This window comes from Eleutherodactylus coqui, chromosome 7 (assembly GCF_035609145.1).
Source record: "Eleutherodactylus coqui strain aEleCoq1 chromosome 7, aEleCoq1.hap1, whole genome shotgun sequence".
In the NCBI taxonomy this organism is placed as follows: Eukaryota; Metazoa; Chordata; class Amphibia; order Anura; family Eleutherodactylidae; genus Eleutherodactylus; species Eleutherodactylus coqui.
In genome coordinates, this window is record NC_089843.1 from 129765842 (window position 1) to 129781336 (window position 15495).

The 15495-nt window shown below is 41.7% G+C and overlaps 1 protein-coding gene across 4 annotated transcripts in view; it reads left to right on the forward strand.

The window, feature by feature from the left end:
* The window catches only part of ZNF827 (zinc finger protein 827), a 142903-nt gene extending 136561 nt beyond the window's left edge, over window positions 1-6342 (forward strand). The window contains exons 12-15 of one of the 4 annotated variants that reach the window (XM_066573674.1): window positions 891-1082; window positions 1575-1752; window positions 3559-4401; window positions 4834-6342. In XM_066573674.1, coding sequence (XP_066429771.1) covers window positions 891-1082; window positions 1575-1752; window positions 3559-4366 — 1178 coding nt within the window. In that variant the 3' untranslated portion in view covers window positions 4367-4401; window positions 4834-6342. Of the gene's footprint in view, window positions 1-890; window positions 1083-1574; window positions 1766-3558 lie in introns of all 4 variants that reach the window. The other 3 variants (XM_066573673.1, XM_066573676.1, XM_066573675.1) reach the window with 3 other exon arrangements.
* The last annotated feature ends 9153 nt before the right edge of the window (window positions 6343-15495 follow it).

The following is a 15495-nucleotide window of genomic DNA, read 5'->3' on the forward strand; positions in this document are numbered from 1 at the left end:
AGAATCAGTAGCTGTACAGGAGTGCAGCCCAATCTGCTTTTTAGAGGATGTGACAGATTGCTTTTTAAACACCAGTTTAGAAATTGCAATAATCATTACAGTTTATTTATTTCTGAACTACTGTAAAAATTCACTTTAAGGGGTTTTGTCATTAAAAAAAAAATCTATACTTGCCTATTCCTCCTCAGGCAGTCAACTTACCGATCTTCTCCTGGCTCCTGCAGTCCCCGGGTCACCTCACCGCAAGTTGACCGGATTCTTCTTCATCTTCTGTTATGCAGCTGCATTCATCTTCCTGCAGGTCAATGTACGCTATGTCAATAGTCACGTAGCATTCCTTGCCTAGGCCGGAAGAAGACTGCAGCTAATGGACGCTTCGTCACTGGAAGATGAAGAATCGGCCGGCTGGAGGTGAGGTGACCTGGGGGAAACTGCAGGAGCCAGGAGAAGATCGACGAACAGAAAGTACGGTAAGTAGACTGCCTGGGGAGGAATAGGTAAGTATTGATTCTTTTTTTTAAAGACCGAACCTTTTTAAAGATCAATGATAAACTATAGCAACTGTTTTTTGTTGATCAGAATAATGCTAATTGGAGCAACTTATTCTCAAAATTCTGCCTTGCGTTATTCCTCTTTTTATTCTTCTTATAAATGTACAAATAAATTGACTGCTGAGGGTGAGGGGGGACCACTAAAAAACTTTTCGCACAGGGTATCATCTAACCTAAGGCCAGTCCTCTTTATAATAACACCAACCAAAAAAATGATAAGCTGTTGCATCTTGGCCAATATGAAAAATCAACATATGTATCTCGCCCATGCAGCCCTGTGACTGGCAAAATTATCTGAAAAGGCTGGACTTATTTATAGGGGTGTTTTCCTTTCTATAGGAGATGAAAGAAAGACCCCCAGTGAATCCATAAGCCCTTCTTCTTCCTCATTGTCAGCACTTAGTGATTCAGCCAACAGTAAAGAAGACCTGGACACCCCACTAAGAAACCAGACTTCAAACAGCTTGTTGGTTATTTCTGTAGGACATGGCTCCCAGCCTTTTGTTAGCAGTGAAGAGAAATCTGACAAAGGTAATTGTTGTTCACATGGACCGTAAAAGAATTCTACAATTATTACCTGTGTGATGACAATGTAGTACCCAGTCCACCTAGTGCACACAGACTGTAAAAGAAGCTCTGAAGTGAGCGAGCAACCTTATATAGCGGGGAGCGGCAAAGTTAATGTAAAATGTAGATTCAAAATTGCTACCATGCCAAGAAAGTGTGAGCGATTATAACATATATAATTACAATAATTATAAATATGGCAGCACTATGCATTAAACTGTTACTTACATTGAACACTAAGATGGTGATCTTGCATTGCTCCAGATGAGATCTCCATTAAGACAATGGTTTATCACTGCGTGGTTAAGCAGCTTTCTTTTTGCCTGTTTTAATTTTGCTGTTTTAGATATTTCCACAAAGCAAATGTGTTTTTGAAAAAGTTTCATAATTCCTAATGACAACAGTTTATCAAAGTTTACTTGAGCCCTACACTTATGCGATCTCCTCTAATTACAGGTTTTGAATGTGTCTTTTGCAATTTCGTCTGCAAAACAAAACCAATGTTTGAACGACACCTGCAGATTCACCTGATCACTCGGATGTTCGAGTGCGACGTGTGCCATAAGTTCATGAAGACACCGGAACAGCTGGTAGAACACAAGAAATGCCACACAGTCCCTACCGGTGGGCTCAAGTAAGGAAAGCAAGTACAAAAACTTTTCCTGTGTTAAGCTTATGTAACATTCTGTTGTATTTAATATGATTATTTCTGTATATGTTTGTAAGATATTGTCACAAGATTATTTGATATAGACATAAACACACAATTCTAACACACTCATCGTTGAACTATCATCATTCATAGCGATTGTGTGTTTTGGTAATATAAGGTAAATTCTTATAAGTTACGTTTATTTACCTTATTTGTACTGCTTTTTTATGTTCTATACGCTTATCTAACATGTCTCGTCTCGCTTTACTTTGACTTCAGTTTGCCTTAGCATCATTTTTATTACAAGGCACACGATATAAGCTTTACCTCCAGTTTAGTGTAAAGATAATATAATGCAGGACTAAAGGCCCATTTAGACACAACGATTATCGCTCAAAAGATGTCTTTTGAGCAATAATCGTTGTGTCATTTACAGCGCAAGATGGTCGCTCAAACGTTGAGGCCACTTGTTTTCTGCATCCAGCTGTTTCCCCTCTCCGAGCGCCTGGCTGTTATAAAGCTGAGCGCTCTGAGCGGAGGATGCAGGAGACAAGTGGGGTGTCTCCGCTTGTCTTCTGCATCCAGCTGTGCTCTGCTCAGAGCACCTGGCTGTTATACAGCCGGACCCTCTGAGCGGGGTATGGAGAAGAGAGCTGGACCGCTCTGTTCTTCATACCCAGCCTGTCATGAGGGAGTGGGATACAGCTGAAACAATAGTATCAGCTGTAGGCCTCTGTGAACTCCTGATGAGGCTCATCGTTGTCTTTCAGTATGCTGAAAGACAACAATGAGCGACTGCTTAACGAAAACTGCACGATGTCAGCACAGTTAGACACAACGATTACCGCTGAAAAGACGGCTTTCGAGCGATAATCGTTGTGTATAAATGGGCTTTAATATGAATATTTATTTTATGTATTCATTGAACAAGGTCAGATTTCTTTTAAACGTCTGTGATGAAGGTGTGGGGATCTGGATAGAGCTCTCGTTACATAGCTTCTGTATTTACTATAGGAGTCTGCTTTACAGCTTCTATTACAACGTGTAGGAGCTTCACGGAGGGACTACCATCCTAAATGTCTTAGCATACGTGTGATTAAATTAAAGGGGTTGACCAAGACTTGAGAAAAAAAATCTGGCAGCAGTAATACTCATAATATCCACCGGTTATATCCACCGCAGCTTCAGCACTGATACAACTTAACAGGTTGTACTTCATGAAATGCTAAAAATGTCTTCCATAATCCCAAGTACGTCACAAGCTATTGTGAGGTGACATGTTGGGACATGGGAGTGAGAATCGGGATCCTATCTGTGTGTGCTCCAACATTGCGGAAACACAATGTAATGGTTAGTGCTTTCCAGGTAGCAAGTTTCTCACTGAGTACCATTGTTTGTGTAGAATTAAAGAAAAATACTATATATTTCAGATTATGGGATGTACTAAACCATACACCACCCATGATTAGAAGCACAAAGGAGGAAAAAACATTTTAACTGTCCATTTCCTATGGGTAATATTCCAGCTGTATGGTACATATACAGTACCACATTGCCAGCAGTAGAGAATTCCTTGAAGGATTTCATGGTATTATTGGGTTGCTCTAGAAGCTGAATGGTGAATGTCAATAAGTTTCCAGAAAATTGTCAGCATCAAACTGTAGACAACCATACGTAATTTCACTGTGTATCCCATGAATGTGTTGTCTTCATTGCTTAATAATAGTAAACACAATTTGATACATCTAACACTAACTGTCAGTATGTTTTGCTGGGTTTTCTTGTTAGGTGTCCATTCTGCATTTACTCCACGAACCGCCCTGCAGCCATGGAATGTCACTTGAAAACGCACTACAAGATGGAGTACAAGTGTCGGATCTGCAAGACGGTCAAGGCAAACCAGCTGGAGCTGGAAGTGCACATCCGCGAGCATCGGCTCGGGAATCATTACAAGTGTGACCAGTGTGGCTACCTCTCAAAGACGGCCAATAAGCTGATTGAGCATGTGCGTGTCCACACGGGAGAGCGCCCCTTTCACTGTGACCAGTGCAGCTATAGCTGCAAGCGCAAAGACAATCTCAATTTGCACAAGAAGCTCAAACACTCTCCCCGCCAGACCTTCAGCTGCGAGGAGTGCCTGTTTAAGACCACCCACCCCTTTGTCTTCAGCCGTCATGTTAAGAAGCACCAAAATGGTGAGTTCTTGGAAGAAGAGAAGAAAATCCAGACCGCAAACCAGAAAGAGGCCACCCCGGTGCTCCCTGTGAATGACACTAGGAGCCTCTTGTCACCTCTCTCCGTCATGTCTGCCTCACAGGCTCTCCAAACAGTGGCTATGTCTGCTGCTCAAAGCAGCGGCATGGAGACACATTTAGCACTTAAAGCCTTTGCAGTAAACGGTAACTTATCATGTTTGGATAGGTACCAGAACTCAGAATTTGCTCATCTCATTCCCTTAACAATGCTCTTTCCTAAGAACCATTATGACGTCACATTCCATCCTCCCAGACCTCAAACGGCACCCCCTGGTGTCACCACACCGAAGCACTCCTTCCTTGCTTACCTTGGACTGACAGAAAGGGCAAAAACTGTTTAGGAATGGCCCTTACCCCTGTCTCAGAAACCCGGCAGGTAAACATTGCTGCAAAATATACATTTGAACGGTATGAAAACATGTACTGTATATCATTAGCAAGATTAGTTAATGGGCTCTGTGTGTATACTTACTGCATTTACATAAAGCTGCTTAATTGAGTATTCAGAGAGGGAATCTACTGCATACTTCTACATATCAAGGGGCTGACACACCGCTGCCTCTGCTTACGGTGAAGGCTTCTGCACTTATACAATGATCGTTCCATGTGTTGGGGGTTTTCAGTTGTATACAAGTATCTGCCTGGGAGAACCGTGTAGAAGTACTGCGGCGTGTCTTTAATGCGCACTCTGAACATAGCCAAAAGCAGTTCTGGAAGATGTATGGAATTGTAGACATTCTATTTTCTTATTCCTTCTAGCACCACTCCTGATATTTATTATTGGCTTTTTTTTATCCCCTGTTTTCAGTGTATCACCTATATCATTGCGTAATGCTGAGCTTATAACAATGAGGATCGTGGATTCCACTAGAAAGACCTTTCATTTAACCACGTTACGTTTTTCATGCAGATAAAGGTATCAGAAATGTATCCATTTGCAGGTAACGGAGAAACTGTGGGATTGCTTTTGGTTTGTCACACATTTTGTAACATTTTCTTATTCACCCACGTTAGGGAATGCAGCCAGAATTCGGCACCATTGTTGTCACCGGTTTCTTTGGCATCCTATAGGTCACAGTTCACTAGAAATCGGTGACCTCGCTGATCAGAAAATTGCTGCTCACCTTGTAGAACGTACGCTGTAAGGTATTTCGGATTTGAAAAAAAAAAATCCCATAATATACGGGGTCGTTACAGGAGAATGTCCACTAATGAATGCTTCGTATACACAGAACTATAGGTCAGATTGGTTGTTCTTGGCTGCTTACGCATGCAAGAACACGCACTAGTGTGTATATATATATGTTGGGGTTTGTTTTGCAATATCTCCTTTTGAGTTGCAGCCCATTTTGTTATTTTTTTTGATTGCCTGCACACGTTACATGTCAGGCGTTAAAAAAAAAAAAAAAAGGTAAAGCGAGAATTATTGTTCGGGTTAACCCCTTGCTGCTCTGCTATCCATTTCAGCCTGAGTACATTACAAATGTATGTTCTGTTTGACACATGTAAGAATGCAGCAATGGTTTGACAATGCCAGGTTTCGAAATGGCAGCTGCGTACGCTCACTCGGACATGCTTTTGCATGGAGTTTTATAATCCACTCACTTTAGCATCTTCCTGCTGGAAAACAGGTCAAGGGCCTGTTAAAGTGGTCTGAATACGCTGTATATCTAGTGCCATTGTCATTACCGGATTGTGTGGAAGTTCACTTATCAACTGGTTACAATGGCATTAAGGACAAAGAATCCAGCATAATCATGGTTTCCATGGTTTATCTCACTAGAAGGACCGGCGAGGGTAAATATGGTGAGTATGCAGTGAGTACCTTTTATGTACTGAAATGTATATTATCAATAGAGACTGATGTCATTCTATCCAGTAAAGAGGACTATAAAGCGTGTCGGAGACTAGCTGGGTGACGTGCCCAGGATAAACAGGCAGTTTTGCACAGTGCTTTGCCTTGCACTATTTCATGTATCTCATTGACTGAACCATTATATACCTTTTAATTGAGATTATTATTGTAGCTTCTGACTTCAAAAAGACACACATTAGATGTACAAGTAGTCGGTATGTGTTCCATATTATTCCAGTATGTGGATCAAAGCGTGTGTCTTGTTAGACATATATTTATCTATGATGATTTGATGGAACATTTAATGAGAAGTGATGTTGTATACAGCAAGCAAGAGCTCTCAAACCCACAGAACCCTTTACGCTGGGTGGGCCATGGAAAAGTAGCCCTCCTCTAATGCCAGCACCACGCTCTTATGAAAGCTGTCTAACAGATCATCCGTCTTTATTGCCCGCAGCAACCAATCACAGCGCAGCTTTCATTCCTGTATTGTTAAGGAAAAATGAAAGCTGCGCTGTGATTGGTTGCTATGGGCCGCAAAGACAGATTTTCTTATGACAGCTGTCATAAGAGAATGGTGCCGGACTACTTTTCCATGGCCCACACATGACTAGCTTTTATTTTATTGATTGGCTGCTATGTGTACCAAATCTCTCCCTTAAGAGTTCTCTTGTAGAGGAAGTTGGTAATTTCACTAGCTCTAGCTGATATTTGCCAATTCTCTTCCATTTCCACATTTAAAACTTATTTATGTGACTTGTAGATATGACTCCTGTATCAGAAACCTTTCACTGCAGTCTGTATAATATGCAGCACTCGCACCATGTACCAAAAGCCTAGTCAGATTCATGCAAAGCTGGGTAGCATCATACAGGGTCTTTGACTGTAGAAAGCTACGATGGAGAGGTTGTCCGCTTCCTAGTCCAACACTCAAGGAATGTTAAAGGGGTTTCCCAGGACTTTTACTACTGATCACCTATCCTCATGATAGGTCATCAATAGTTGATTGTGGGGGTCCACCAATCAGCTGATCTCTGGATCAAATGTGTGACAACAGAGCTGGAAGCAGATAGTGTGTCAACATTGCAGCGGCCTGGTTTGGTTCTACAAGCACAACTCCCATTGAATTCAATGAGAGTACTATTCCCAGTGATAGCAGGCCACGAAATTTGCTAATCGGCGGGGATCTTGAACAGCCGCCACCCACCAATCAACTTTTGAAGATAGGTCATCAATGGTAAAAGTCCCTTTAAAAGCATTCTCAAGTAATGGGAGTAGTACATTGCAGGATGCTTGGAGTATACATAAGCTGATGGTGATTCTTAATATTCAGGGCCATGGGACAGGCATTTCTCGGCAGGGTTTCTCAAGCCGGCAGAGTAAATTACTTTTGAGGCCATTAGTATTTCTAAATAGGTAACCCCTTGCAATTCTTCTGCTGCTACAATTATTGTCAATCATAGATTGTTTCACAGCTGCTAAACTGCTCATTACTTTGACGATAAATGTCAGTAACTGGCTATTAAACAACTTTTAGCGCACTCTTACAATTAATTACACACAGATCTATCTTTCTATAATCTCCGGATGTAAATGCAGCATTTATTTTTATATCTAGTCGTTTTCCACTTAGATAGCATTGATACGGTTTCTTACACAAATATCCATTTTCTTCTCATTTTATGTAAAGAAATACGTCTTCATCTAACAAGGCCCACAAGTGTATTCAGGATCTGTATGGGTCCCTTAAGGAAATGGTCACTGCCATTTATATTCTTGGCAGTATATTTATACGCAGTTCATATAAAAGCAAAAAAAGATTAAAAAAATACTTCATGCTTCATCCATTTTTATATGCTAGCTGACTTCGAAGTCAATGGAGTCCGGAAAAATCAGAAAGATACTTAAAACATCCATATGGCTTCCAAATAACTGCTGTATTTAATATTGAAAAGTGCACTTCCAGGATTGGAAACTCCTTTATTCTGAAGTAAGGCATACTAAGAGCGTACATAAACCATAGTATGATGTTTAATGCAAAACAGGATCCATCCATGATGTGCGTGAGCCCCTATGAGAGCCCAATCACACTAAATAATACCATACCTGTACACTTCTAGTCATCTGAGGGGAATGTACAGGATTTTGTACTATAATGGTCAACTCCATGAAGATTAAATTAAAACAATACATTCCATTAGGTCCACTAATCTTTGGCGCGCTATATCTCTTTAACGCGACTTGCATAGCCATTGACATATGCTTACTGCCGAGCTACCTAAATTGTGAAGGCGGATTATGTTAAAGTGCTAAATCTTTATGTACATTGTTCCCATGTATATCTTATTCTGAAACAATACAACATTTTAGAATAAACCCACTATGAAGTTGAGTCTGAACGGTGCTGTGTGTAACATAGTATGTAAGGCTAAAAAAGACATATGTCCACACAGTTCAGCCTATTACCCCCTAATGTTGATCCAGAGGAAGGCAAAAGAAACCCCAATGAGGTAGAAGCCAATTTTCCTGATTTAGGGGAAAACAATTCCTTCCTGACTCCAATCTGGCAATCAGAATAATCCCTGGAACCAGCTTCTCCCTACCTATCATGTAGGGGGACCGCTCTCTCCCTTTGTGTATAGGGAGAGATCTGTCAGTCTAGAGGATTTGAGCAGGAAGAGGCCAGCGCAGTACCGAGGCCAGCACAGTACCGTGCCCGTGACTAACAGCACCGCTCAGAACCAGATTTCAAAGTATGTTTGTTCTGAAATGCCGCAGAACTTCAGAGTAAGACATACATGAATTCAGCGTCCATACCCGTCCGGGATTCATGTTGCTCGTGGTTCGGGCAGCATGAACCAGTTGACACGTTCTCTTTGGGAATGGAAGCTAGTGAGAACAGAGTTTTTTGACTTACTTGTAATGTTTTCTCCCATATTTGACTTCAGTAGCCAGATCTGTGGGGGTCTTAGAGCGCGGTCCCCACCAAAATCTAGAACCAGAGCATCCCAGTCCAAATCGGTTGAGTTTCTGCAGTTAGATAGGACTTATGTCTGTCTTACTTTGCCAGCTTACCCCATCTGTCTTCCCGTATTCTAAAGATTTCACTAAACATAAAGCTATTAGATAGGACTGCTGATATCATGGGCGGTTCTCCACACTCGAGATAGGAGATGAAGTAGTGATCTGGTCACGGATTCCCATGATACCACAGACAGCCTCTCCCTGTCATGAAGTGGCCGATGCTATAGGGCATTAGATTCCATTCAAATAAACCGTAAATGGACTAAGATAGATTGTTCAGTGCCCTCCATGTACCACTGACCTTGAGCTTTGTATCCAGTATGACATTCTTATGTGCCGCAATTACTATTTATTACCAGCTCTTCCATGTCGACCTATCATTTCACACTCCAAAACCTTTTGAAGTATTATTACCTTTGATAAAGCATGACTGTCCTTGCTGAGCCTTTTCTGGCTATCAGTAACACATTGCCTTTGGCCATAACGCTCCTGGGGCCACTTATCACTCAAATGTGCCACTGGCAATTTTTGATTGGTAAAATCCATGTCTGTAAAACTTGCTGGCAACTAATTATTTAGGTTTGATATTAGCTATGAAAGTCAGTCCCTTCCTCTTATGTACAAGTGTATGCTGCAAAGAGGACCAGAATAGATAATTATGGCTTAAACTACTATAAACTGACAGTGGTAATGTGCAGAAGCAGTAATGATCTTTTCTGCAGGCCTCGGCTTCAGCACTGGGAGGCAAACTTATGCTAGAAGAAATTTCAGTACCTTCAGGGACCTTTTGTAGGCGCTCTCCATTCTAGCCAATAGATGCATTTACTAAGAGAGTCTTTGAAAATGGGTTTTTACCAAAGTACACAACCCCTCTAAAGGGTTAACTCTTCACGTAATGTCATTTATATCATCTACTAAAGATTTAGACTAGCTTATGTTTCTCCAGTTCTCGGTTCTAAACCCCTTAGGGACAGGCCTATTCTTAAGGACCAAGAGATTTTCATCACTGCATTGCAAGAGCCATAACTTGTTTGCATAGTTGTATGAGGGCTTGTTTTTCGGGGACAAGTTGTATTTTTGTGAGGTCTTGTTTTTTGCAGGAAGAGTTGTCATTTATTAATTGGTCCCATTTGTGAGGTACATTTGACTTTTGGGTTGCATTTTTATTGTTTTTTGGAGGCGAACAAAAGGAAAATAGCAATTCTGGCATTACTCTTTAAAACTATTTTTACGGCATTCACCATGCAAATTAAAGAACAAAGTATTTTCATTGTTTGGGTCGTTAAAAAACATAATACATATTACCACATATGTATTTTTTTAGGTCATTTATCAATTTAAAATGGGTTTTTGTGGTTTCTCCCCTCCAAGCGGTTAGAGCAGGAGCCTGGCTGTCAGTAGTCAGCCAAGCCACCGCCCTTAAAAATTTGTTAGTGCAGATTTAAAGCCCATTATTAGGGTCAGTAAAAAGAGTATTGGACGTCACTAAGGGGTTAATAGGGAGCTAATTCAATTTAGTCTATTCACATGAGCTTATAAAATATGTCTGTATTGTAAAGACGCAGCTTTGCAGATAGAAAAAGCCTATTGAAGTCTGTGGGAAGAGATTAAAATACAATTGCAGCCGTATTGCATCCATTCTCCATTAGTATTCTGTCCTTGTGTGCATTTCATTGGTATTGGGGGTTTTTTTGGGGTGGGGGTGGGGGATAGAACCATCCAATGCAAATCTGGATACAATACTGACTGAATACGGATGCATCCTGCTTAGAGATGAGTGAGCATACTCGGTAAGGCGATATACTCGAGAGAGAGCGTCGCCTTATCGAGTGCCTGCTGGCTCGTCCCTGAAGATTCGGGGGCAGCGAGGGGGAGCGAGGAGGAGAGTGAGAGAGATCCCACTCTCTCCCGATCCCCTCTGCAACCCCCCCCCCCCCCCCCAGCGCCCCTCCCCCCGAATCTTCAGGGACGAGCCAGCAGGTACTCGAAAAAGGTGATGCTCTCTCGAGTATATCGCCTTACCGAGTATGCTCACTCATCTCTAATCCTGTTCCAACATATGTCCATCTTGCAGATTCATTCTATAGATGCTTACAAATAAGCTGGCGTGCAAGCAGCCTTACAAAGACGTATCTCCTACATATCAGTGGATTACAGCCCTGCTCCACGGACAAGAAATGACTATATTAACGTGAGCATTGTTTGCTGTCGGTACAGCTTCTCATTAAACCGATTCCTTCAGATGTGTGGCTTTGCTGGTAAAATCCATTGTTCGATGCAGTATGTACTTACACCCTGTGTGATAACGCTCGCAGACCAATCTTCTCTTCAGCAACAATTGTGCGAGGCAGCCTTCCTTGCACTTCACTGTAATCTCTCAGGCACCATTTCATGCTTCATCGGATAGACACACAGAGGGAAATTGCAAGTTGCAAACATAAGCTTAGATACATCCTACAGAAAAACGAGGCTGAATGAGGCAAACTAATCACAAGGCACTTTGATACATGATAAGAAAGGGACTCAACGTTAAGCTAACAAGTATGACTTTCTGATGACTGATACTTCTTTCTGAATACCCCTCTACCTGTACTGAGGTGCTACCCGAAACCTTAGTAAGTGATGCTAAAAGCATGGTTAGAAATTAAATGTGGCAACTTTCTTGCACTTTACTGCTAGCCGAGGCAGCAACGGTTGCATAACATTTCTAAGTATTGATACGTAACCTTAAAAAAAAGGAAAAAAAAAAGTTTTTCTGGAAGAAAAAAAAACTAGCAGTACTTTTGAGGATTTTAATAAAATATACTTTTGTCTTCTGTTTAACAGACCAGAAAGCCTGAAATTACTTTGCCGATAATATGTATGTTGCTCAAAAAGTGAATTGTAATGTATTATGAACTGAAACCTCCCCCCCCCCCCATCTGATAACATAAACACCTTGGTGTATATGAATGCTTTCCTATATGATATTCTATATGATATTATTGCTATTCACAGCACTGTGTCCTTTATTTCTGCTCACCTTCGAGCATGGAACAGACTGGGTATATTAAAAATGTTGTTTTTTTCTTTTCTCTGGGAGAATGGTTACCTGACTAGGTATAAAAGCAGCAAATATGTTTACAATTAAAGCTTTCAGTTTTCTGTATTTATTGTTGAATTATTTCTCGGTGTCTTCGGTGCAATGACACTACATTCATTAAAGGCTGAAATACGACTGGGGTTTTAATTGGACATCATGTAAAATAGTTCTTACAATTCTGTGGACATAAAGGTACAATGTATGGAACAAGGTTGTGGTTTGGTGATCGTGTGTCGTGAAGACTAGAGATATAGCTAGGGTTAAGGTGGGCCAAAGATCCAATGTGGCCGCCCTGATCTCCTGCATATACGTCCAGAACTTGTCAGTTTACACGCAAACATACTCGTTAACCAGACAATTTATGTATAGAATATAATGGGAGTCATTATATATAAAAAAAAAACTTCAGGATTTTTCTTGACCAAGGCCCAAAGTCTACGGGCGGGTTTGATTTGTGGGAGCCGCACAAATCAAGCCGCCCATAGGGAAGCATCAGCGTCCACAAATTAATTTAAGCATGCGGATTTGATTTGCAGATCTTTTGGTCCGGAAAACAAATCGCTGCATGCTCCATTTTTTTGCGGATCCCGCAGGGACGGCTTCCATTGAAATCAATGGAAGCCGCCTGATCCATGGCACACCGACAGCTGACACGGCAGACATGGCGCCAATCCATGGGAAAGCAGGAGATTTAAAAGAAAAACTGTACTGCGCATGTCTGATGGCGAGCCATGAGGACTATGCGCAGAACAGCAAGCCCAGAAGTGGAGGGATCCACGCGGACGCTGGGGCAAACAGGTAAGCAGGGTTCACTGGCTGCAGGCAGGGCTGAATTCCGTGCGGGATTCCCTGCACGGAATCCATCCCATCCGTGGACATTGGCCCTTACTCGCAAAATATGGTAATGTTTTCGGGATTTCCTCAGTGTTGCACTGGTGATGTAATTATTATCAGTGCCTCAGACATTGCCACAGGGGTTCTTACTATAGGATATCCTGAAAACATGACCTGTTGGGGTGCCCAGAGGACTGGAGTTGGGAAACACTGCTGTAGAGCTTACTCTGAGCTATAAGAGTTTTGCAGATAACATAGAGAAATCAACCAACTCTTCCCTTTGCATTGTAGCTGCTCTCTACAGGTCACTGTGGAGCTACACCCAAGCTTTTAGCCTCATAATACATGTACTAAGTCTCAACATATAACAAACCTCATCATCATATTTATATTCGGATTTGGAAAGTGTTGAAGAGGATTACGTGTGCCCTCCCTAAAATACACAGAAATCAAATGCAATTGGAGTTTACCCAGAGCTTCTGTATCCTTAAAAGGGTTGTCCAACTTCTGCCTGGTTTGCTGCAGGAAGCAGACAGTTCCATACAGTTGCCCAGATTGGTACTGCATGCTGAGTTCAATTCAATAGGACTCTGCCTACAGTACCAACCTGGGCCACTGCACAATGTACAGAGCTGTCTGCTTCATGCAGCAAAATTGCTGGACGTTAGACAACCCCTGTAAACAGAAGTTGTGGATTACCTATTACTGAGTATAATTTTCTCTCAGTATATCAGCGGTAGTTATCTGAAAATACACACTGGTTGTTTAGTTGGAACAGTCGTTCTGTCCTGGAAGGAAATCCTCTCAACATGCACTGCCTTCACAGTGAGCCTGTGATGACCTTGTACTTCTACTCAACATCCAGTCTGAGTGCACAGAGCTGCAGAGTAAAAATGAGGGATATGGCCGAAGCCTGAGCGAATGATGAAATAGAGAGGTGTGTCTCAGACTACCATGCAGCTAATTTATATATACAGATCACTGCGCACTAATAGAGTTGAACTAAAAACACTAGAGAAAATAAATGGCCAAGCATCATTCATGAGGTGGTGGCTTAAATATAATGTTTTAGACCAAGAATTCTTCCATATTTTAATCTTGAAATTCCAGGGTAAAGCATGATTCTCTACAGAATGCTACATGTAAAATAGTTGTCCAAGATGAGAACGGGTGTTTTCTTCCATCCTTTGAACAAGTGTGGCACTGTTTTTGAATGTTTTTTTTTATACACCTAGAAAACGCCTTTAAGGCCCCCTTGGCACAGACCGTAGATGCTACGGAACGTCCACTGGTGGAATCTCTGTGAGAATTCTGCAGTATTTACAGTGATTTTAGAAATCTCCTTCACATGGTGCGTACATTTTTTTATCTGTCATGCATTTTTTGCTGCATTATGGGGCTTTTTTTGCAATTGCAGCAGGCTATAGGTTTGGTTAAGGAACAGGAAGGGGTGGGGGTGGGGGGGGGACAGGCTTCTCTATAGGGAAAAAATGTATGTAAAAATTATGGGAATAAGAAAAAATGCCTCTGAAAAACATATCTACCAGATATAAACTGCTGCCTTAATTTTCAGGGTCGCAAAACGCCACCAAAAAGGTGTGTGAAGGAAGCCTAAAGGAATTCTACCCCATCATGTTACATACCGATGTGGGGTACAGTTGTTGTTATATTTATGTCTGATGTGCTCTCCGGATTCTGCACCTCATATAAAGCCACCCACAGTCTGCTCTTTTTCTTAAACATTCTTTATTTTAAGTCTATGTCATGTCTGCTGGCAATGCCGGAAGAATTAGAGAAATGCAATTTTGGGAAGTGCAGTGACAAACTTTGACACTGGTCCATGTAGACTCATTTCTAATTCCTTCACCACCTCCCTTACAGCTGTGTAAATAGTAAGTGATGATATTATGGGCATGGCCTGAGCGTAAAGGAATACCAAAAAGAGCCGGACCCACCCTACTTAGGTCAGGTCAACAAGAAAAATCAGCATTTCAGGAATCCACAGAAATGTGAGTGCTTTGCCCAAACACATTGATTATGATGATACACCTGCTAATACACAGCTAGTTTACAGGAGTGTATTTGCTGTCCATATGTCCCTGAGCTTTTGGGTTTTTTTTTCTATACAAACAGGAATACATTCTAGCAGGGCAGATGGGAAACAATTCTTTTGGTAAAGGTTTTTTTTTCTTCGTTCTGCTTCTATCAGTTTCCATTTGCATTTAAAATAATGAAAGCAAAAGGGACCCAATTTTTAATGCACACTAGCCCTTACTGCCGTGTTTCCCTGAAAATAAGACATTGTCTTATATTAAATTTTGCACCAAAAGAGGCACAGTGTCTTATTTTCGGGGGGTGAGGATGCGCATACTCACCTTGCAGCCGACGTCTGTTTCCCCCGCGATGATCTCCCCGGCGGTGTGGCAGGCTGCTCTGTAATCCTCCCCGCTGTCATCTCTCTCTGGTAAACAGGGCTTTGAATTACCCTGCTTCCAGCAAGTAAGCGCTGCGATTGGATCAAGCGCCAGCCAATCACAGCCATTCAGTGATGACATACACTGAATGGCTGCGAATCGTCGAGCACCAGCTGTAATTGTCTGGTGCTCGATCCAATCACAGCGCTTACTTGCTAGAAGCGGGGGATTTCAAACCCCCGTTTACCAGAGAGAGAGATG